The sequence below is a fragment of the Rhipicephalus microplus genome, chromosome 2 (genome assembly GCF_043290135.1).
Source record: "Rhipicephalus microplus isolate Deutch F79 chromosome 2, USDA_Rmic, whole genome shotgun sequence".
Lineage (NCBI taxonomy): Eukaryota > Metazoa > Arthropoda > Arachnida > Ixodida > Ixodidae > Rhipicephalus > Rhipicephalus microplus.
This window is the reverse complement of record NC_134701.1, coordinates 245,843,083-245,865,679: the sequence shown is the minus strand read 5'-3', so window position 1 is coordinate 245,865,679 and position 22,597 is coordinate 245,843,083. Positions and strand designations below refer to the sequence as shown.

Below are 22,597 nucleotides of genomic sequence, written 5' to 3'. Positions count from 1 at the left end.
GGTGCGCGCGCAGCTGCAGCGAGCGAGGAGAGCGGAGTAGCGAGCGAAGGGGGAGGGGGTATAAGGCGCGTTACTGACACCGATATCAGCGTCGCGTCCGTGGCTTATTCGGTAGAGCGTCGCGCTGCGGCCCGCCAAGTCCTCTTTCTTTTAAAGATAGAGAGAAGACTGCGGACGCCGCCGACGGCGGTGGATGGTTTGGGGTCGCTTATAAAGTGTATTCACACTTAAAACGTCATCGTGAATGACAAGCACGTCGCAACAGCGGTAACAGCTGATTATTCACGACTCCGACAGGTATGCCTAGCATGGCGAGCGCCGGTAGTCGCCTACGCCGTTCACACGCGAGCTCGTCATCGAGCGCTTGTTTTCGACAACACTATTACGTTTTGCACTCGGTTGTAATGCGTTTGCATAAGCTATTACTTTCTCGATACCATCGATGTGAAGAGCAAGGGTGGAAGCGAAGCGAGCCAGCGCAGAAACGCCGGTAGCCGTGTTTACCTGCGGAATGACCTTGTATCGCTGCTCGCAATCGCCGGTCTCGCTAACGGTTTCAAAACTGGCGTTGTCGTGCAGAACTGGCACACTTCAAACATCCCTTTATTCAATCCGGAATGATCTCACGTCACCAGGGAAATGTACTAGATGTTTGTCACGCCACCACAGTCGGCGATGCCAGCAAAGCAATGCTCGCACCACTCCATAGAAACGCTTGAACTGGCCTGGATCATGGGTGATGGGAGTGGCTACAGGGAGATGGCACCACTAGCGGCGTGACATCCCTCGCCTGCTCGCGTTGTGATTGGCTGCTGCCATGCGGAGGTGCGATGCTACGACGAAAATATCTGGCCGGTTTGATGCTCGCCGCACGGGCTATGCGGCGGTGCGACGCATTGCCTTTCACTACTCTTCTTTTACCTCCTCTCTTCTGTCTCTATTTTTCCAATTCCCCCATTCCCTGCGCTAAACCGTGGAGGTGCCCTCATCGAGAGAGGCAGTACCGGAACAGCACTTATCTCTTCATGTTTCCTTTTTTCAAAGGCACTTCAAGCGACGCGATGACACGTCACGAAACGTCACGAAACGTCACCACTCCGGCAGTCCCATCGTCGCACCGCACGCCGAATCGCAGAGAAAATCGCACGTCTGTCTCGCGCTTTAAAAGCCGAGTGCATCGGCCGCTTTGCGTAGTACCCACGCTCGTATATTGTCAATGTACAGGGGCGATCAAAATTTAGGAGACCACGGGAGCGCGTGGCGAATAGCAACGTGGCACCTTCTCACGGCTACCAAAGAAGCTGGATGGCGCGCACTGCGCAAGCGCATTTTTTATTTTGTTTACCCGCCAGCCTGGACTTTCGCTCCCTTCAACTGCGCACGCAGCGAAAAGCGCGAAAAAAAAAAAAAGCAAGATGTCACTTTTGGAGTCGTCGCCGAAGCACTGAGCGATGGTAGCGTGAACAAAATACGTCACGTGTAGTGGCAGTATTCTGTGTGCGCAACTTCTTAGCGTTCGTTTCAGGCGTTCCACGGTGGCGAGAACTTCGCCAAGAGACGGCACTGCTCGGTAACTTTACCACATTTTTGTATTTGAAAAAAGAGCACTACCGCAATGCGCGTGTTTTCGCCGCCACGGAGCGTCTGAAGCCAAGGCGTGAAAGTGACGCACACCGAGCACTGCCACTACAAATTACTTTTCGCCCCGCCTCGGTGGTCTAGTGGCTAAGGTACTCGGCTGCTGACCTGCAGGGCGCGGGATCGAAACCCGGATGTGGCGGCAGCATTTCCTATGAAGGCGAAAATGCTGTAGGCCCGTGTGCTCAGATTTGGGTGCACGTTAAAGAACCCCGGGTGGTCGAAATTTCCGGAGCCCTCCACTACGGCGTCTCTCATAATCATATGGTGGCTTTGGGACGTTAAACCCCACATATCGATCAATCAATCAGCTTCTGACATCTGCCGCCAAGCTCGAAGGAAGTGCGGCGCCAGACCACCTTCTTTGTTTCACTTCAGTGTTCTTTTTGTTCTCTTTCTACTTCATTTTGTATTTTACGGTTTTTTTCTGTTTTTGCGTATTTCTACTTTTTTCTAATTTTCATCGTGATTTTTTTGAACTTCTCGCTTGTTTTTTTCCTTTTTTAAAACATTTATGCGTGGTATTACTTCACGTGCTCCGCACTTAATAACATCCTCAAGCTGCTCGAAGAACAAGAGAAAGCACACTTCCTTTAGAAGTGAGAGCGTGCTGCTAAAGATGCTATACGAGGTTCCGCCTGTGATGCGCCAAGTGAGGACGACAACATACGGTCACGGCATTCGACATCTCGGTCCCCTAAAGTGCTACAGATCAGTTCTTCTCGTGGTCAATTTTCACGATTAATCAGGAAAAGTGTGTACACGAGCTTCAGTGAGAGACCTCCTAGCAATGAATGCAAGGCAAGACACGACTGCGGTCGCGCACAGAAACGCTCTTTCAACGTATATTTTTCGAAAAAAGAAACTCGCGTTTTACGCGTTACGCAGGTGCGCGCGTAGACATACGACACGTGTATGCCGCAGCGGAGTAGGGGCTCGTTCACACCGAGGCGGGGCGGCCGAAGCGGCGAGGCGGTAACGCGGAAAGCGGCGAAAACCTCCTCTCCAGGCCGCGAAAGCGGGAGAAAAACCAAGCGGCAAGGACGATCGCTCTCGGAGCAATTTTTCGCCGCTTGCGCCGAGGTTCGCCACTTTGTCGCGGCCAATCAGAATGGCACGCAGCGAAGGCGGGGGGGGGGGGGGTGGCGCTGGTGTACGTTTGGGAGAAGCATTGCCACGCCATACCGACACGTGCGCAAAAGCCTGAGATGCCCATCTCTTCTGCCGCGCGGCCAGCCGAAAGAGGCATGCAGTCTGAACAGGTCCGCGCTCTCGCCGCCGAGCCGTTCCGAAAAGCCCGCTTGGCCGCTTTGCCGCACCGCCTTCGGTGTGAATTATCTATAAGGGTTATACGGTGATCGGCGGTAGACCCGAAAGTAGCAGCTTTGATGCCGACCGCGCCCGTCGCATTTCGATGGAGGCGAAATGGTAAAGGCGCGAGTCCTATCTTATGTCAAAGAATTCTAAAGAACAGATGATGGTCGAAAGTTCCGGAGCTCACCAATATACGGCGTTCCTCATAACCAGATCATGGTTTCGAGGCTCAGAATGCCAGATATTTTTATTTAAACGTGACGCGCGTACATGTCTTCAGAAAAAGAAAAGAAACGTGCTTACGGTACGAGACGTTCCTTGCTGCACTATTCATGATCAAAGCGCGCTCTAGCTTAACAAAAGCGCTCACATACTAATGATATCCCGGCCTCCATAAATGAACATTTCTAAAATTAATCCTCCTTTTCATTACGGCGTTCGAAACACGGCATCAGGAGTTTCCTGCTCCCGCCTACGCTGTGTAATGAAAACAGCGAGGAGCCTAAGAGAAAAAAAAAATAGGAGGACAAATGGGCGTACGCTTACGTAATTACGAGATAATACGGCGGGCCTCGGTATCCGAGTAGCGGGGCAAGATTGCATGCACGTCCTCCAAGAATGACGCTTCAGGCTGCGCTGATTAGATACTCGCTAGAAAGCGTGCACGCACGCTATAGGCGTGTAACACGCTCATTGGATTCGCCTCTTTCGCGAAAGACGAATACGAAGCGTGTGTGCGTGAAAATAAATGCCAAAACACGCAAGCGATACGATCGTTTTTTGTTTCTTTTACTGGTAAGACGCATAGTCGTGCGTGGAATTGCGTTCGTATGCAGGCACGTGGCAGATTGCATGGGGGAACGCGGAGGCAGGACACAGCGACCTTCGCTTGGACATCTCATTATAGCCGAACATGCACCCTCCCCGAGTGAGTTGTTTCAGAGCCTCACATTTTGCAAAGAAATATGATGCAAATGAATGCATCGGGAAAAAAATGTCAGGCCTTCGCGGAACGTGCAGCAGAGTCACAGCGAAAGCTAGAAAAGCGACCTTTCAGAGCCTTTTCTAAATATTCTTTGGGTAACTGCTACAAGCACCCTTTCCGGGTACCCACTACATTACATACAATCACAATTTTATGGGTGAAGTTCTTTAACCTATGCGTCGGACGTCCCTGATGATGTATTGGTACTAGTAGTAGCAGTAGGTAGCCACCTCTAGTTTAGTCCTTGGATTGTCCACTGGATGGCGGTACTTGTATAAGATGAAAAGAGGCGAGATGTCGGTATTTCTAGTGTTCAGTAGATGGACGGACGGACGGACGGATGGATGGATGGATGGATGGATGGATGGATGGATGGATGGATGGATGGATGGATGGATGGATGGATGGATGGATGGATGGATAGACGGACGGACGGACGAACGGACGGACGGAGGGACGGACAGACAGACAGACAGACAGACGGACGGACGGACGGACGGACGGACAGACGGACAGACGGACAGACGTACAAATGGACCACAGACAGACAGAAGGACGGATGGACGCAAGCAAAGATGAACTGACTGACGATTCGCCCCACTCATCATCATTCACTCTGTGGATATATGCTGTGATTTTTGGTGTAGTAGGCCAGCATTCATGTTGCCACGTTCCTTCCTCAAGTTTCGTTATGGCCCCGTCACTTTGTAGGTAATTCTCAGCGCGAACCACGCCTGCTATGTTCAAGAAGGTTCGAGATTGTAGTAGATCATTCAGTTGAGGTCACGCCTACTTCGCGGTAGTTACAGATTATTCTGGAATCTACGAGGCCGCTAGCGATAACGCTAGAATATTCAATGACCTGCATAAATTCCGCGACGCTTCGCTGCTTGTCAGTTGATGGCCGACCGACGCTCTGTTCATCGCTATAAGCGCCCATGTGTTGCTGTGATCTGACGTTGAGTTTCCTGGCCACAGGTTCGGCCGAATAAACAGTTTAATCTTAGCATCGTGTCTTCTCTCTTCGTCTACGTCACGACCCCGTGACAATATGCTACCCTTCATTATTCCGTGGAGAAGCGCGGTATCCGCTACAAACTTGATAGAAATTAAAGGCATATTTTATGCAGTGGCTGACCACAATGAAGAATTATACGTGAAGTGGGTGCGCGCCACAGTTAATAGGAATAGGAACAAGCTTTTATAATGGCTTTTAAGATTGCTTTTATTGTCAATACTTACGCGTCTCTCCGCCAGGTTTGTGGCCTATCTCCCTTTGTGGGTGAGCGCCATTCATATCAGGTCATCATCATCATCATAATGAGTTGCAGTATTGAAAGAACCACTTGTTGCGCGATTAGCATTGTGTGATGCCTGGTTATTCGTTTGATGTTCTAAACCGTTTTATAACTCGTATTAACGCGACTTCTTTCCCGACATCAAGCCTGCCTTAGGCCAGTTTAGAAATTAGTTCCAAGCGCCGGAGTGGCTCAGTGGTAAAATTCTGGGCTGGCACGCAGTGGTCCCGTGTCTGAATCCCATTGTGTTCTTTGTGTTTTTAACCTAATGACATTTCTTATTTCTTGCGATAGTGGTTACAGACACCGGTGGCGGTTGGGGACAACTATACGGCGCCACACATGGCCCATGTCTTGATCTGATAACAGCTTTCGGTGTAATAAAAGCAGGAAAAGGGGGGGGTCGTCTCACATTTTCTGACGCCGAGTTTCAGTCAAAGTTGCTTGGTGAACAGAAATGCAGCGTTTGATTGCTAATTGTATCGAATATTGATTGATTTGTGGGGTTTAACGTCCCAAAATCACCATATGTGTATGAGAGACACCGTATTGGAGGGCTCCGGAAATTTAGACCACTTGGGGTTCTTTAACGTGCACCCAAATCTGGGCACACGGGCCTACAACATTTCCGCCTCAATCGGAAATGCAGCCGCCGCAGCCGGGATTTGATCCCGCGGCCTGCGGGTCAGCAGTCGAGTACCTTAGCCACTAGACCACTGCGGCGAGGCAATTGTATCGAAGAGGCCGTTGTTTTAAGGTAGTTGGCTTCATTACGTGTGTCTAGATTGATTCAAACAACAGTATTTTTTACACAAATTTACGGCTATTCACTGGACGGTTCATAGGTGCAACGAATTAATCTTTCAGCTCACCAAAAACAACACACACAGCTTTTGAAGAAAACGTCACCTTGAGCAAGGCTCGAGTGGTAAGCATGAAAACCTGTTTGAAGACTCCTTGCTTCTGCGTACGCCAACGCTTACACTCACAAAGCTCTTAAGGTCGCAGAGGTTTGCGGACCCTATTAGAAAACTTCCTAATAACAACTGCATTCATGATACTGCATGTAACTACGCTTGAACATACAAGAGAGAGCAAATTGAATACCGCAAGATGCAAATACATAGGTATACCTTTCACTCGAGTATACAAGAATCTTCACGACAGATAACTACTGCTGCACAAGTTAACAGCTTTGCATAAAACGTAGCCTTCTTTTTATTTATCTTTTCTTGGGGTTGTCTGGTAAATAACCCCATCAGCATGTATAACACTATGATTTCGATTGTGAGTAAATATTACCTCTCCTCCTTGTTGAGCAATGTTTTAGGCACTTTGTAAGGTAAATTTGGGAACGACCTTTATGTCAACACGCCACGCGAAGTAGAAAAAGTGCTCGTGAAAAAGATTAGGTTTTCTCGGGGGGGGGGGGGGGGAGCGAATTTTTCAAGGTGCCTCTTGCTCATTTTTATGTATACCGGTAATCGCAGAACCTGACGAGTGTGTATGTTTTCCTGTATTAGCGTCTTTGTCTAACAAAGAAACGAGTATTTCAACTTGTTTCTTAATTTGGTTTGCACAAAAAAATTCATTACGCTTTCGCTAAGCGGAATAAATCAATCATGCTTGTAGCAAAAACAAACGCGTAGGAGGGGAGGAAGTGAATTTTCGGAGAAAGGAGAGGTGATTTCTTTCCTTCGTAGAAAGCGAGGAGATTCAGCTTATGTATGTGCTTTGCATAATTTACTCCTTGATAAAAAAAAGAAAGGAAGAAAGAAAGAAAGAAAGAAAGAAAGAAAGAAAAAAATAAGGAAGGAAGATAGGAAGGAAAGAAGGAAAGAAGAAAGGAAGAAGAAAGGAGGGAGGGAAGAAGAAAGGAGGATGGAGGCAGGAGAGAGGTATGAAAGACCTGACCACGAAAAGGTGCAACTCAGAAAATCAAAGAATACATTGTCTTGCAAAGAACCAGAATACAGCAGCGATGAGGCGAGTGCGATGGAGCGAGTGTTTTCGACGCAATCGAGGCCACGTTGTCAAAAACCTTCGCGAAAAGAAGTGAAAAAAAAAAGATGCATAGACCCGACCGACATGAAAGCATAAAGCTTTCTACGAAGAATACAAGATGTGGTAGCAAGGAGGAGGGTGAGGAGGTCGTTCGATCTTCCAGAGAGTCTCCCTAGTGTGTGCCGCTGGCGCGAGCACCGCGAAAAACGAACGAGCCATAAAATGTGTGTATATATATATATATATATATATATATATATATATATATATATATATATATATATATATATATATATATATATATATATATATATATATATATGGAAGTCTGTGGGAGCCCGAAAATATCAAATCATGTTTTGCCCCGGTGCAAATATTGCGGTGGGACGCGGCCACGCTGAGCAAACTCGCCGCATAGCGATGACAGCGGTGGCGGTGGCGGTTTCACGCAGCTTCTTGTGCGGTGGCACAGCCCCCTTGACTGATCGTCCGCGCGCGCTCCTGTGCCAGAGTGTTTCATTCCTCCCTACTCTCCCAACAAGGGCGGCGGGGGCACGGTGTTTTGTTGTAGTTAGCTTTTTCGTGTCACATCGCCCGAAGGGACGGAGTCTACGCGGTTCCCTGCTCTGAATTGGCTACAGGGTCTTGATGCTTCACCATGAATGCAAAGAAGCCTCTGGCTGGCGCGCTGATTGGGGACGACGAATATGGCCCGAAAAGGAAAGGGGAGACAGTTGTGAGGCGTGGCGCGTGGCCACAGTTGGTCAGAATGACCGGCGCGGTTCTCCCGTGGCACCTCACTTTTTGGGCTCTCTTTCTTTCAGTTTTTCCCCCACAACCTCGTCTCTCCTTGCACAAAAGGAGGCGTCACCGGCAGCGCCTCCGGTCACTGTCGTGCAATTTATATAGTCCGCGCCTGTCCTGCATGCGCAATATGTATAGAGAGGAACAGTACCCCGAATAAGGCTCGGCCGAGATATATACGCGATTTAAGGTGAGATGCTTGTTGCAATACGTTTGTTTGTTTTTTTATACCTTGAAAATGTCGCGCCAAAGCAAACTCGTCCATTCGTGTGGTCTCTCTTTCTCTCGCTCTATCTCTCTTTCAAACCTTTTATGAACGACGAAGATGGAACGTGGGCGTGGTTAACTTGCAAGGTCGGCACGTAACTACGAAAATAATCTGCTTGAGTGGCACGTCAATCTTCAAGTGCAAACACCAAGTTAGAAGTGAAAATGTCGTCAGGAACGTTATAAGATGCGAGGTAGCTTGCGGAGAATGCGAGGAAAGGAGAGTTTCAAGTAAATAAATATTTACGGGACTTCTAGTTACGTGTTATGCTGGCCACGTTTTTGTCGAAAATTGAACCTACGTTTTCTCTATTGGAAGATCTTAGGAGACGTTAAAGCATTTTTACAGCGCTGGCTACTCCCTTTCACAGGTGATAGAATACCCTGAAGTCATGGGAACGAAAAGAAAAAGAAATACATAAAATAGCACCTGAGCACCTACAGTGAGTCAGTTCACATGGCAAGATAAAAAATCCGTCCAGTCCCGTAACACTGAAGTTCGCATAAAATGCAGCCGCTTATACATCTTATGGGCTTTAACTAACACTGCAGAATGCCCTGTCATATATCAGCACTAAAATTGGCAAACTGTAGTCATGGGGGCCCAGAATGAGTTCACACGTGAAGCTACATATAGCCCGACACGTTCATATCAAAATACATGTATGAAATCAGTGTAAAAAGATTTTAAAGTAATTTTGAAGTATACCAGTGTGTTCTAGAAACGTGTTATATAATCAATCATTTGCTTATTTTTTACCAAAACTGATACTATGGCGAAAAATGAGGAGCCTGCAAAAAATCTGCATTTTCAGCAGCTTGCCTGCTATAGTAGTGATCGTAAGAGAGGAATGATGATGTTTTTGGAAACTAGTGGGCATTCCTTAACTGGTTGAAGAAAGAGTTAATAATGTGGAGGGTCTTGTATCTGTATGGACTCGTTAATGTTTTTTTTTCCTTTTCCTCGCAGTTGGTTACACCATGAAAGACATCCGCTACCGGTGGTCGGACGGCGACACGTCCGTCCGTATCGCCAAGGAGGTTGAGTTGCCGCAGTTCAAAGTCCTCGGTCACGTCCAAAAAGCCAAAGAGGTTGCCCTAACGACAGGCAAGTGCCAATCGCAGGCTGGCTATGCGCTGAACACTCACTGAAATAACCGCCCTCACTTTCCCGTATCCCCAAGCGTTCACGTCTGACAGCAGAGTAACGCCACAAAAAAAAAGAAAACGTGCAAACAAAACCGAAGAGCGACGAAATTCACCACCCTTGTTTCTTCCTGGCTTTCGTGAATCTTCATCTATCGACTCCCGACATGGACTCTCGCTTTAAGCGTTTCTTCCCCTTCACTTTTTTTTTCTCTGGAAGGAAACGAGGGTGGGTATTGGTGGACGGCTGCAGCCGCTGGGCATTAGCAGCACCCACAGAGCCAGCGCTTCCTTCCGGTCCTTGGCGGTGCCCTGAACGATGAATCGATTGGCAAACTCATTTGTCCAGGCAGATTCCCGTTTAGGGATAGTGAAGTGCATAGAGGGCACGACGTTGCCCCTCGAAGACTACACCTGATGAGCCCTGTTATTTCCCGCACAGAAAGCCGGTGAACCCGCGTGACCCGCCGTGACCCGCCGCCTCCGAGGGGCCGCCTCAGGCGATATATGGCGTTCGTTCTCGACGCGCTATCGCGCCCCAGTGGAGTGGAAACTTCGAACGCAAATCAGTGCCCGCCGGCTAGGCAACTGTGCCTGACCAGTTCTCCAGCCAATCAATCGATCGGCGCTATGGTTCGAACTTAGCTGAGCGTGACTTCTCTTCCCCGTTTCGTAGCACAATGCGCGTGCGAGCAGCGTGAACTCTTCCGGTCAGTAGTGACCAGTATTGGGCTCGTCGCTCCTCGTGGTCCGCAATTTAGCACCGTAGTTTAACTCGTGTTGTCTTGGCTGTTCCGCTCTTGCATAGTCTGTCGCTGGGCGTTTCTTGATTAGCTTTAACAAGGGCTGGAAATGTAACGGTTGATCGATACAGTAAACTGTTCCGCAGGCGGGTCAACAAACTAGTCATAGCAGAATTGAGCAAGCGGTGGCAGGATTGGATGTTTAGAGCGTCGAAATACGCTTCGAACCTGTCGCTATAGCTCATAATGCGCGAGTCTGCAATTACACGCCGGAGAACTTTGAATGCGTAAGTGTCGTGCGTTGAAATTAGCGCACGCGTTCGCGGGAAATCCTAACTTTATCGACGCTTGAACTTCCCTTGTGGCAGCGATCCACTCAAACCGGCCAAATGAACGGTTCGAAAGGCTCGTTTTATATTATGCGATAAAGCACCACTTATATCCTTGCACCATGGAGCAGAATTTTCGCTCGGTGCCTTGCACTTTGCCTCAATTAACGTCGATCTGATTTAGGTTGACTACGTGTTTTGATGAGTTTAAGTTATCAGAATCCTGAAGGAACAACGTTACAAACTTTGAGGTGATGTGCAGGCAAAGCTATGCGAAAATTGCTTCGAACAATGTTCTGCGAACCGCAAAGAAAGCACTGGCTCGACTTGGGGTCCACCAAATGTGCCATACATTGGCGCTTTCTAGTCTTTTTGTATACTGTAGAAGTAGTTGTTAGAAATATAACACCCTGTTACCGTATATAATAAACACCAGGGTAAACTAAGGCTACCGCTTTTTTTGGCACTGATCATCTGGGAATTTATGATCGTTTTTTTTCTTTGTTTCAACTCTTTAAGAAACGATACCAGAAAACGCACATTTTGTAATCGTTTGTGTTTACTCGAATAGAACAGCATTGTTGGCGTTGTTGCACCTTCTACAGGGTAAGCGCTTCACAAACCATTGCACATTAGTTTGTGCATTTACTGCCTAAGGTTTTGTTTATACGCACAGTATTTATATACCTGCATGAAAATCAGGTCCGCTGAATTGTGTTTCCTGGTACTGAAAGCAGTGATTCCTGCCTGAACGCAGTTCTTTCTACTCAAGTAATTTGTCTACTTCTTACAAGAACCCTAATTTTTTGGAACAATAGTAATACATCGACGTATCATCATTTATATTGGGGTCAGCAATTGCTTTCAGTGTGAAAAGTTTTTGGGTAATTTTTGAGGTGTACGCGTCGAGCACGCAATCCAACGACTACTAATGGTAGCCTACTTTGATATTGTATCTTCAGAATATAATAGCAGCCATCATTCTTAAGTATATGTGCCCCAAACTCGTAGTAATAGCTCAAGGCGTACGCTCCAGTCCTTTTGATAACCTGGTGCTCTCCATAATGAAACAAATCATGCATTCTTTCCTTAAAAAAGGAAGGGGAGGGGTGCAAGAATGGTGACTACTGTACGATCAAAAAGAGATCGACGTCGTTGCTCGTCAGGGTGTATCAGTTTACAATCAGTTTCTGTCAGAGAGAAAGAAGAAACATAACAAAGGGAGTCCGCAATGCCCCATAATCAGAATGCCAAATAATAACGCTACTACCGGCTTCGTATGTCGCGGCCCTGTTATTTCCACTCAGTCTGATTGCAAGTGTTACTCCAAGATTAAAGCCGTAAGCCTCATATCGCCGAACCCGTTTCCACGTGTACGATGAAAAAATAACCGAAGCCATGACATAGTTTTTACATGTTTCTTATTAACACCACGTCACAGCATTAGCCTTCATTTTGAGCAATGAGCTTGGCAAGGATAATGTATAGCGCTGAGAACATTGCGCGACCATCTTTGGTGTAACAATTCTCCCACTCCGCATTTTCGCGAACTGGCAAAGTTTCAAGGACTGCGTTCCAGTAGTAGTCACATCTTTCTTTGTATTTTGCTGCGTTTTATATTCCCTAAGAGCCATGAAGAACTTGAATCGCTGTAGAGTGTTGTGTTCACTGTCTCTGTTACACAATTTGCCCATGTTCATTAATGTAGACAGACGAGCATCTACGCGCTCACCCAGCACGAACACTTTGGCTAATAAGCTCCCTGCCCACCACCGCGCTCCAAGTTTCGCACAGTGCTGGGAGGGTCGTGTAGTTGCTGCCTCGCAACATGGCATTGTACTGATCACCAGCTGCATGCTCCCGTCTACCAGCAGGCGTAGATGCCACTACATGCAGTTCGTTAGCTAATGCACAGCACCCACTGCGCGCTTTCCATTCACTCCTATACGTCACAGCTTGCCCATTCTGGTGAGATTTCTCGCCTTTACCACCCAACATCGTCAACCTGCAGTTTTAGATCGCTTGTAGTGGTAACTCCGTATAAGCGAGCTGACAGTCTGTACCAGTCAGGCCATGCCGAAAGCTTGCTTTTTGGCTGAAAGCTACCGGCTCATGAAAGAGTGCGACCTTCTTTCTTCTCTAGCTTGTGGTGATCGGAGGTTTGATTGGCTGTGCCGAGTTAGCACGGCACGCGCCTCAGCTGTTGGACGAGAGCACAGCTTCGAGCGGCGACATTGAAAGGCTTTATGCGTGTGTGTGTGTGATGTGTGTATGTGGGCCCATGTCGGGGCCTTATAGCGGAGTGCCTGATGGCTCAACCTTTGCCCAAAAGCGTTGTTTGAGAGAAGCCAATGCGATTCTTTCGGCTCAATCGGAAACTAAGAGCAAAAAGAAGGCAAGAAGACGTCACAGAGAAATGCGAGGGGAGGGGACAGTGTCGCCACCGCTGCTGCAGTCGGCAGCTTTCGCGTAGGTTTCTTGGGACATGCGGCGCGGGTGCGCCTTCGCGCTGTGCATGCGACGACCAGTAAAACATGGTTTCCCCTTCCCCCATTCCCCCTCTCACATCCGCCCTTGTCCTTCCTCTTCCGCTGTCGTTGTAGGAAACTACTCCCGGCTGGTTTGCGAAATACGGTTCGTCCGTTCCATGGGTTATTACCTGATCCAGATCTACATCCCCGCCAGTTTGATCGTGGTTATTTCGTGGGTCTCCTTTTGGCTCCACCGTAACGCTACACCAGCTCGCGTCTCCCTGGGCGTGACCACAGTGCTCACCATGACCACACTCATGTCCAGTACCAACGCAGCACTGCCTAAAATCTCGTACGTGAAGAGTATCGACATCTACCTGGGGACTTGTTTCGTAATGGTGTTTGCCTCGCTCCTGGAGTACGCCGCGGTAGGATATCTTGGCAAGAGAATCGCCATGAGGAAAGCCCGCTGCCAACAGCTGGCTAAGCTGGCCGAAGAGCACAGACAGAAGCGAGCTAACGCCGCTTCGGCCGGTGAAGCCGGCTCAGAGCCCTTGCTAGCCAGTCCTGAAGTGCCGATAGTCAAGACGGTCGTAAGTACACGCTGCACTGCCCAAACTCCCTTTTTCAAACATTTTCTCCTCGCCCACACCTGCAAAGACGTTCTGATGTCGCTGCTAAGTTTCTAACTAAGCAGGATTCTTTGTTTCCTTCTTTTTTTATCTTTGTCTTTTTCTTCACTTATTTTTTCTAACACCCTGCGTGTTCACCTGTGCACCGCTCTGTTGGTGTTGTTCGTGCCATGTCGTTGTTGTAAGTCCTCGGCTTGGGCCTCGTCTCAAGTCCTTTCGAGAGTACCTCGGTCGGAAACCACCAGGCTTACGACTCTTTTCTGGTGGCAACAATCAAGGTAATTTGAAGGTAAGTGAGCTCACGCCCTCGGGACGATCATTTTGTACACTTCTAGAAGAACGGTCTCCCCCACCACCACGTGGTACTATGCTGGAAGGTTCCTGCGAACGCAGTAAGTCGTGAATGTCTCGATGACAACGTATAGGTGTTGAATGTTTGTGCGTCAGCATCTTCAACAATCGTGTTTTACTGGTGCGCGATACGTCCTCTGCCGCATTCTGGATCGTTGGTTTCATCTAGCCGCAACAAATATGACAAGGCGAGTGCGAAAATTTACGCAGCGGTATGAGCGAGTTGGAGCGAGCCGCGGTTGTCAAAAACGCCTGCCGTCACTAAGTCGATTGAGCCGAAGGAATCAATTCCACCCGCCGCGTGTCATGTCGCATCCGCACAGTTATCTGCCTACAGCACCAGCAATGATCTCAGGCACGTTGTCATGCATGAGTCTAGACTTCACAGCTTTTGCTTGTAGTCTGCTATGGCGGCACGAACTCGTATTCATGCTTGCTTCATGAAGACCATGTCCGTAAGCTTCGGAATGCTTGAACTATTGCGAAAGCTTTTGATTTCGTCGTCATTTTACAGAGTGTCATGGTGAAATCTCTGTTGCCTATAGAGATTACACAATATGGCTTGTTCCGTTTTTATCTATGGGAACGAAATTGCTTGCATTTTTCTAGGGTATACATACAAAACTTCTACCTGTCTGTCTCTGTGCTCTTTTCAAGCAGACCACTCTGAGACCAGCGCACTGCTTTGAATAGTTTCTCACCATGTGTATATAACACAGTAGAACTTCCCTGAAAGAAAAGGCCCTCACATACACTAAAAAATGTACTAGCAACCTGGAGCTGCTGTCGTGTGGGTGGTGATTCACATGGACATCCTCAGCCACGCCTTGGCACTGGCAAACAGACATGGCTTACCGATGGCCGCCTCTTTCTCCACCTCCCTAGGGAACTACTCCCGCTTGGTTTGTGAGATACGCTTCGTGCGTTCCATGGGCTATTACCTGATCCAGATGTACATCCCTGCTGGACTTATCGTCGTAACGTCTTGGGTCTCCTTTTGGCTCCACCGTAACGCTAGCCCGGCCCGCGTGGCCTTAGGCGTCACCACTGTGCTCACCATGACAACGCTAATGTCCAGCACGAACGCTGCTCTGCCCAAAATATCGTATGTCAAGAGCATTGACGTCTACCTGGGAACGTGCTTCGTGATGGTGTTTGCGGCCCTCCTGGAATACGCCACGGTAGGATATCTTGGCAAGAGAATCACCATGAAGAAGACGGCCAAGCAACAGTTGGCCAAGCTGGCACAGGAGCATGCCTCCCGGAATGCACTACCACCCACTTCGGAGCCTGAGCCGGAGCCGGTGATGGTCAGTCCGGAACTCCCGATTCCCAAGATGGCAGTAAGTACAGAGCGCCTATAATTTTCCTTTGGTCTGCCCCCTCACTTGCTTTGGACACGTCTCTACCATCTCACTGTTCCTCTGGTTCGTCTTCATTTTTTTTCATTATCTTCTCTTTCTTTCTCTGTCAGTCTTTCAGCATTCACACCTCTCTCTTTCACTCTATCCACCATTGCTACTCCTCATGCAGCTTTGCAATGTTGAAGCAGTGTTTGTAGCGTTACCTAGTGATACTGCTGTCTTTCTGATTCACTCTTGCCTTCCTAGCACGGCAGCTTCCTTCCTTCGGCAGCAACCTAAATGGCTCAACAGGAACAAGGTTTGTGGGTACATTTCTTATGCTAGCTAAGCTTGGTGTCAAACCTTTTGCATGGTTTTCTTCTTACGTTTTACTTTCTGGGACTCCATGTGCTACCTGCAATAAAAGGTAATGTATGAACGCGACGGGCACTATAGCTCAATTATACTCGTGATAGATGGTGCCAGAAGGCGATTCTTTTAGCTAAAGGGGACCAGACTTCTTCATATAACGTAACTTGACCTGCACCTTTCCTTATGTGGGTATATCGCCACGACATCATTCATCACAGTATTTATTGAACTGCTGAGTCGTAAATAAACACCTCAATCCCAATAGGTCTTCGACCAGTTATCCCTTGAGACAAAACCATTCCTTTGCTCGGGCTGTTGTGTTTGCACATGATACTACGTAGGAGGCGTAAGTGCTGCATGTCATGCCCACAAATAACTATGACTTTTCTGTCGTACTAATATGCAAAATAACGCATGTTTTACGATTAACGTTGACCAGCTTGGGGTAGATCCAGTCTCCACTCTTCTCAGATCTGACTTCGTGAGCCGGCTACTCAGCTCTCGTATTTGCTGTCATTCCGATTCAGTTTCCGATTGCATTCCTGAAGAGGCGTTCCGAAACTCTGAAATGTTTTACCGGTGTCATGCACCAGCTTCCTTCGTGTTCTCTTTTACTGGTATTCGCAGACTCGGAATACGTCCATTTGAAACGCTTTACAGCGAGAAAACTAGTCGCTATACGATGCACTGCCTTGACAGGGCTATTTAATGTCTTAGAATAAGAGCCATAAAAATGCGTGCTTTATGCTGTTAACATTTATAGTGAACTTGGGCTTTGTGGAAATTGAGGATATGGTCACCACAACTTCAAACCTCGCAATGCCACTAGCTGAAAGTAAATTGTTGATTTCTATGTAGACTTGGATTGAATGTTCCGCTAACGTTTCCAAATACGTGTATGACAAATTCATCTTAGTGGCGCATGAAGTTAGTGTAGTAATACTTTAATATGAGACCTCTGGCTCCACACTGAAATGGCTTGTGCCTCATGAAAGGTAGCATATAGCACTTGGCTCCAGGCAACAAGGACCCTTGTGACTCTCTTTCTACCTTCCACCTACATACATAAGATGTTACGATAGCATTTGTTATCTTATCTGACCTACACCTTTACCCCAAATGTAGATGTATAGCGGATGTATTAGCTTGCGATATAAAAAAACAGTAGTGTATTGCCCTGACATAAAACAATACACTTGACATGAACGGGAAAGAAGCGGGCACTCAGCAAACAGACACTTTTTCGGCCTTCATTCGTTCTGCTGTGTTTAGGCGACAAAATGGCATAGCAGGGTTTCTTCCACAAATGCTTCGCACTTGCCGATCCACAAAATCAACTCTCGCCTCAGAGTACAAGCACACGCACTCGAAGCACTTGACCCAGACCCCAGACCCCAGTCCTCACTGCTCTATACAGAGCACAGGTTGTCTCCTCCCTTCATTTCTCTGTGACTCACCAATTCGATGACAGAAGTAATTCTCCCGCCTTTGTTCACCGCAGTAGTAGAAGAGACGGGAGCACACGCCAACTCTCACTCATGTTCAAGGGCAAAGCCAAGTACCACCTCTTGGTCGCCGTCTCTTTCTGCTGCCGAGATGGTAGTGACAGCGAAAGGTTGTCGCTACCTCCGACAGGGGGGCGTGCTAACGAGGAGACACTGCGGCATCGTCCGTGGAAAGCCGTATCACATGCTGCGTGCTGCGTTTCTTTCACTTTGTACTGCGAGCAGGCACCGCAAAGAATGCGCTAACGAGCAAAAGGATACACGAGTGGTGTGATCGCCGCGCCCTGTGAACTTTGTCTGTCATCAGTAACGTTGAAACCACTATTACTCACTGGACATTTTTCATCATCGGAGGAAAGCAGCTTAAGTATCGTGTTTCAGCATCTGAACTTCGAAGTCTTCCTTTAAAGGTATGGCATCAGCTTCGGTGGGTAAAGAACGAACTAGATTGGAAGTATGTGTACTCCCATGAAACCGCCATTTCTTGAGTTTATTTGTTTAAAGACAATGATAAATTTCGAGCAAATCATAAAGCGCACGCAAGTACATTAATATATATAATGTACACACGACTTTATTTATAAGACTTCGCGTGGCTAGTGAAACTCAGTTATGGCGAGAATCTTGTTAGAGATCTTGGTTTTCCGGAAATGGACGACGAAATATCAAATGTATGTTGGTAAACGAAGGGTCATTGTAGCTCATTGATTGACATTGATGAAGGACCCATATTCAAGGCCCACGGCCGACAGAGTTCACGAGGCACGCCATCCGAGTGAACGCGCGATTCGAGCGAGCCAGCTGTGCTGCACCGCCGCCTGTAGCGTTGCCCGGGAGTCGCGCGACTTAAAACGCGCTCTCCTGTGGCGTGTGTCTCCTCCCCCTTCTCCTTCCCCGATTCAGGAAACTACTCCCGCCTGGTATGTGAAATACGGTTCGCCCGCTCCATGGGCTACTACCTGATCCAGATCTACATCCCGGCCGGATTGATCGTGGTTATTTCCTGGGTCTCCTTTTGGCTCCACCGTAACGCTAGTCCAGCTCGCGTCGCGCTCGGCGTCACCACCGTGCTCACAATGACCACACTCATGTCCAGTACCAACGCAGCGCTGCCCAAAATATCCTACGTCAAGAGTATCGACGTCTACCTGGGCACATGTTTCGTAATGGTGTTTACCGCGCTCCTGGAGTACGCCACGGTAGGATATCTCGGCAAGAGAATCACCATGAGGAAAACCCGCTGTCAGCAGCTGGCAAAACTTGCAGAGCAACACAGGCAGAGGTGCGCCGCTGCTTCTTCCAACGAGCCAAGCTCTGAGCCCTTGCTAGCCAGTCCTGAAGTATCCATTGTCAAGACGGTCGTAAGTGGACACTCTTCTTCTTCTCTTTACGGTCTCGTTCTATTTTGTGCCTTGTCACTCTTGTGTCGTTTTTATTTTTTGTGTGTTTTGTGTATATATTTTATGCTTTGGTGACTGCTCTCCCATTTTATCGCCTCTCTTTGGCGAGTATTTGTCATGAAGTGAGTCAGTTTGCGTTTCACTATTGGCTTGGTGTAGTAAAAAATAAACTTCTTTCAGGATTATGATATTGGGATTAACCGCTAGCAGTGCAGTACCGTTTATCGTTTGTGAAAGAAACTTTTCGGCATCACTATTTTTTTGTCAACCTCATTTCCTCCTACCTTGCCTGCGTAACTTTTTTTATTTTGTCACAAGTCTATACTATATGGTTATAATAAAAACAAGGCGAATTGACATAGATCATGTTCACATGCCCTCATTACTTCTTTAGAAAAAGTTTAAAGTATCAGATGATTATTAGGCTTTTCACGCTTGAATTTTGCCATTCTAGTATGTAGTGTTTTGTTCTCTACGTAACGTCTAATTTTTCTCCTGCGTCAATTTTTGTGGGATCAGTGTACTGAGCACTTTCACATTTCGTCTCTCTACTTCACTTCATCGACGTCTGTCACTACAAAGTCGGCGTACTTTTACTGCGCCACATGAGCTCACCGCTTCTGACAGAAAAAAAAAATGTGACAGCGTAGAACTACCACTTGTCACTTACCTGAACTGTGTACATTTGTCACGTTCACGATTACATGTTGCGTTCCGAGCTAGCACTGCCTCACAAACATCGTTTTTTCGCAAACTGCGTCTAGCAAATACATCACACTGGAGTTGAAGCCACCAGACGGCGCTGTGATGCGCGTCACAATGCGTGTAAATGCGTTAACGCTTGCGGCTGCATTTGCGATTGGTGGAATCAGATGTCGATTTGCATTGATGCCCCATTATCGTAAATGTTACAACTATTTGCAGTTACACTGTACCGAATTGCAAAAATACGAAGTCAGATGTAACATTATCAAATAACGGGCCTTGCAGTGCGTTTGCGTGATACTGCTCCTGATTTACTAATGCCAGCTACAACGTCTGCGCTATCGTTAAGAGGCAAATAAACTTAACCGTTATGCTATAGTGCTGCACAATGATGGAATTGGGGCATAATTGGTGCAGCGATGTATGCGTCTTCGTGGTAACAACTTAGTACCTAATTGGATAGGCTTCAGCGCAATTTAGACGAGGACAAATGGAGACACATGGAACAGAGACGAGGGCTCACTTACAATCATGTACCAACTCGCCCAAGTCAAAGTGCTTTTCGAACTTAGTACCGCTCTGGCATCCACTGCAGTGCCATATGTTTTGTGAAACAGAGTATAGAAGGGAGCTGACTCACTTCAAGCAACGACGTTTCTCTCTCTCTTTCTTTCTCTGATTTGTTTCACTTCACTGCAAGCATGTGGCATTCTTTATTTTTGGCAGTTCACCAAACCCTCCTTTTTAATGAGAAATCGCTCGTGATTCGGTACACTCGCTTCACTAGAGGCACCCTGGCCACGGTAAGAATTAAACGTATACAACATGCACGGTGACTTCTCCCGGTGCTTTTGTGCGCGAAAAGGGACGTCTTTGCAGGAGCGGGCAATATCTTTTCTTTCTCATCTATTCTCTTTCACTTGCTCGTCTTTGTTAATCTATTTACCTCTTTTCCTCACGTGTGTTGTGTATAATGATATCGTGAATTTTTAGGCGCATGTTGTTTTCCAGTTCAGCGCTAGGCCTGCCCGTTCTCCGATTGCCGAATCACTCGGTGAGGCTCCATGTAGGAGCAGAAATAACATAATTTATGGGCGCACTTGTTTGTCATAAAAACATCTTTCAATAACTTCTCAAACCCGAAAAAAGACAGCCAGAACAAGCGACCAAAGAACAAGCAATTAAAAGTTTTGTGAAGGTGTAATGATAGTGATTACATAAGTCCTTGGCAATGTCACGTATATGCAAGCAGTCAACACAGAGCCGTTCCCAGCCATTTATTTTTACACAATTCGTTGAAAAACGTGGTGCCTTAAGAAAAAAAAAGAGCAGTGACTGAAGGGCTCTGAGGATAAATTCTAACGCCATTTATCTCCAAGTTCTGGTGCCGTACTCTTTTAATTCGTTCTGGTACGGTCTCCTCCGCGTATCTTTTCCTGCCTCCAGCTTGGCTTCTTATTGCCTCGTAAAATGAGCCTTTTATCTCCCCGACGTCTTCCTGACTCAGCGTTATTGCGGACCTTCACCTAGCGCATATGTTTCGCGGATGAACGTGTGTACGGCTAGGCTTCATCAACTTCTAGCTCTTTTATTACGTCCCTTCTTTCTTCTGTAGCGTTGTCTATCTTCCTCTTTTTATTTATTCATTTCTTTCATCTTCTACTTCTCTCACTGCTTTGAACGCTGACGCATTGCCGGTCTCCGATGTAGCTCACGCTAACCTCTGCACCGCCACGCTCACTGCCTCTCTCGATCACGCTGTCACACAATCTGCTTACTCTTTTTTTTTATTTCTTTGTTTTTTGTCCAACTTCGTGGGCACCGTGAATGCCGAGACAGCGCTTCTGATTCCTTCATGCTCGCCTTATACTTTTTTTTTTCTTTCGATGGCGCACAATGCCGAACCCCAGTCCATGGCACAGCGACTCACTTTCTGCGCCTATCTCTGCCATTGGTGTGTCACATCGACAGCAGCGACCGGAAACAGCAGAACTACTGTTGGATTTCGCATTTGGCTTTTGCTTTGTATACGTGTCAAAAAATGGCCTCTTGCGCAACACGAAAACGAACCATCTTGCTGCCTAACTGCGTGATCGATATACACAAGGCGCTGCCGATGCAAAGGCAACGACATAACATGTATGGCGTGCTACACTGGGATGGCCTTTGGAGCTGGCGCCCGTCATGGACCGCTGGTTATGTATACGTTCACGTGATTTAAAACTTCAGAATCTAGTTAAACCGGTCTTTTCTTTGTTCCTTTGGCTTGTCGGACGCCGAGAAACCTCACTGAAGGGGTACAGGAGCAAGTTTAAATTGCGCTTTCGTGTTTTGTTCTCAAAGAGTCAAGTTGGGTACATTATGGCGGAGATCTGTCAGTACGAGGAGAAAAGATACGCGCAGTGTCAAGCAAATGAAGATTTTTTTTTTCTTGTAAGAGACTATTAGTTCCCAAGCGTCGCACAAAGAGCGATGAAACGTAGAACACGAGCTAATGCAGCGTTTCCCTTTGCTTTGTCAGTTGGTTACCCTAGATTTATTTTTTTTATTTTTGGTTGAAAACTCCGGTATCTCAGTGTGTGCTCGTTATCAAAAATGGGTTCACTAAACTTTCCTCAACTGCCATTTGTTTATCAGTTGATACCCTCAGTTTAAAACGCCCAAATAAATTGTGATATTTGTATTTAAAGTATCCATATTCTTCACTTTTGGAATACTTTCAAGAAATCTATGAAATTCTTTTCTTTTTTTTGTAGTAAACCTCAACAGTGCAGTTCTAATCAGCAATCCACAATGTACTGAATTATGCAAGAAATATTTGTGGTTACTACACGTAATAACGATGTAGCTAGCACTACCAAAGCATTATGAGAAGTGATTCGATAAGTCACTATGGCTGTTGATGGTGAAAACCGAAGATACTAAGTGCTTTGGCAATACTTCAACACCAGATCACAACGGTACGGGGTATGTTGTAGCTCTACTACGCTCCGCAAGTTCATATTGAAGCAACTATTCTTAAGTACGTCAAACGTGAAAGCACATGCACATCTCTATCGTAGTGAGCTCCTTATTTGGGCCTACAGAAAGCGGAAGTGCACTAGAAATCAGAGTCAATGCTGTAACAAGCCCGGGTAGGTTGTGTTTCACCTGACATAACGTACGGTTACTTAACCCAAAACCACCGGAGTACGCTATACCATTTACTACACCTGTACTTCGCGCGCTTGTAGACCGCCGAGTTGGTTTCTTGTCGTTGGATTGGAGAACGGCATTCGAACAGTGCACCA

General features: G+C 47.1%; 1 protein-coding gene across 5 annotated transcripts in view; it reads left to right on the top strand.

Moving 5' to 3' along the window:
- Rdl (Resistant to dieldrin) overlaps positions 1-22,597 on the top strand; it is a 252,567-nt gene that overhangs the window by 203,354 nt on the left and 26,616 nt on the right. For 3 of the 5 annotated variants that reach the window (XM_075878459.1, XM_075878453.1, XM_075878445.1), the window contains exons 6-7: positions 9,281-9,418; positions 18,106-18,563. In XM_075878459.1, coding sequence (XP_075734574.1) covers positions 9,281-9,418; positions 18,106-18,563 — 596 coding nt within the window. Of the gene's footprint in view, positions 1-9,280; positions 9,419-13,131; positions 13,593-18,105; positions 18,564-22,597 lie in introns of all 5 variants that reach the window. The other 2 variants (XM_075878448.1, XM_075878442.1) reach the window with 1 other exon arrangement.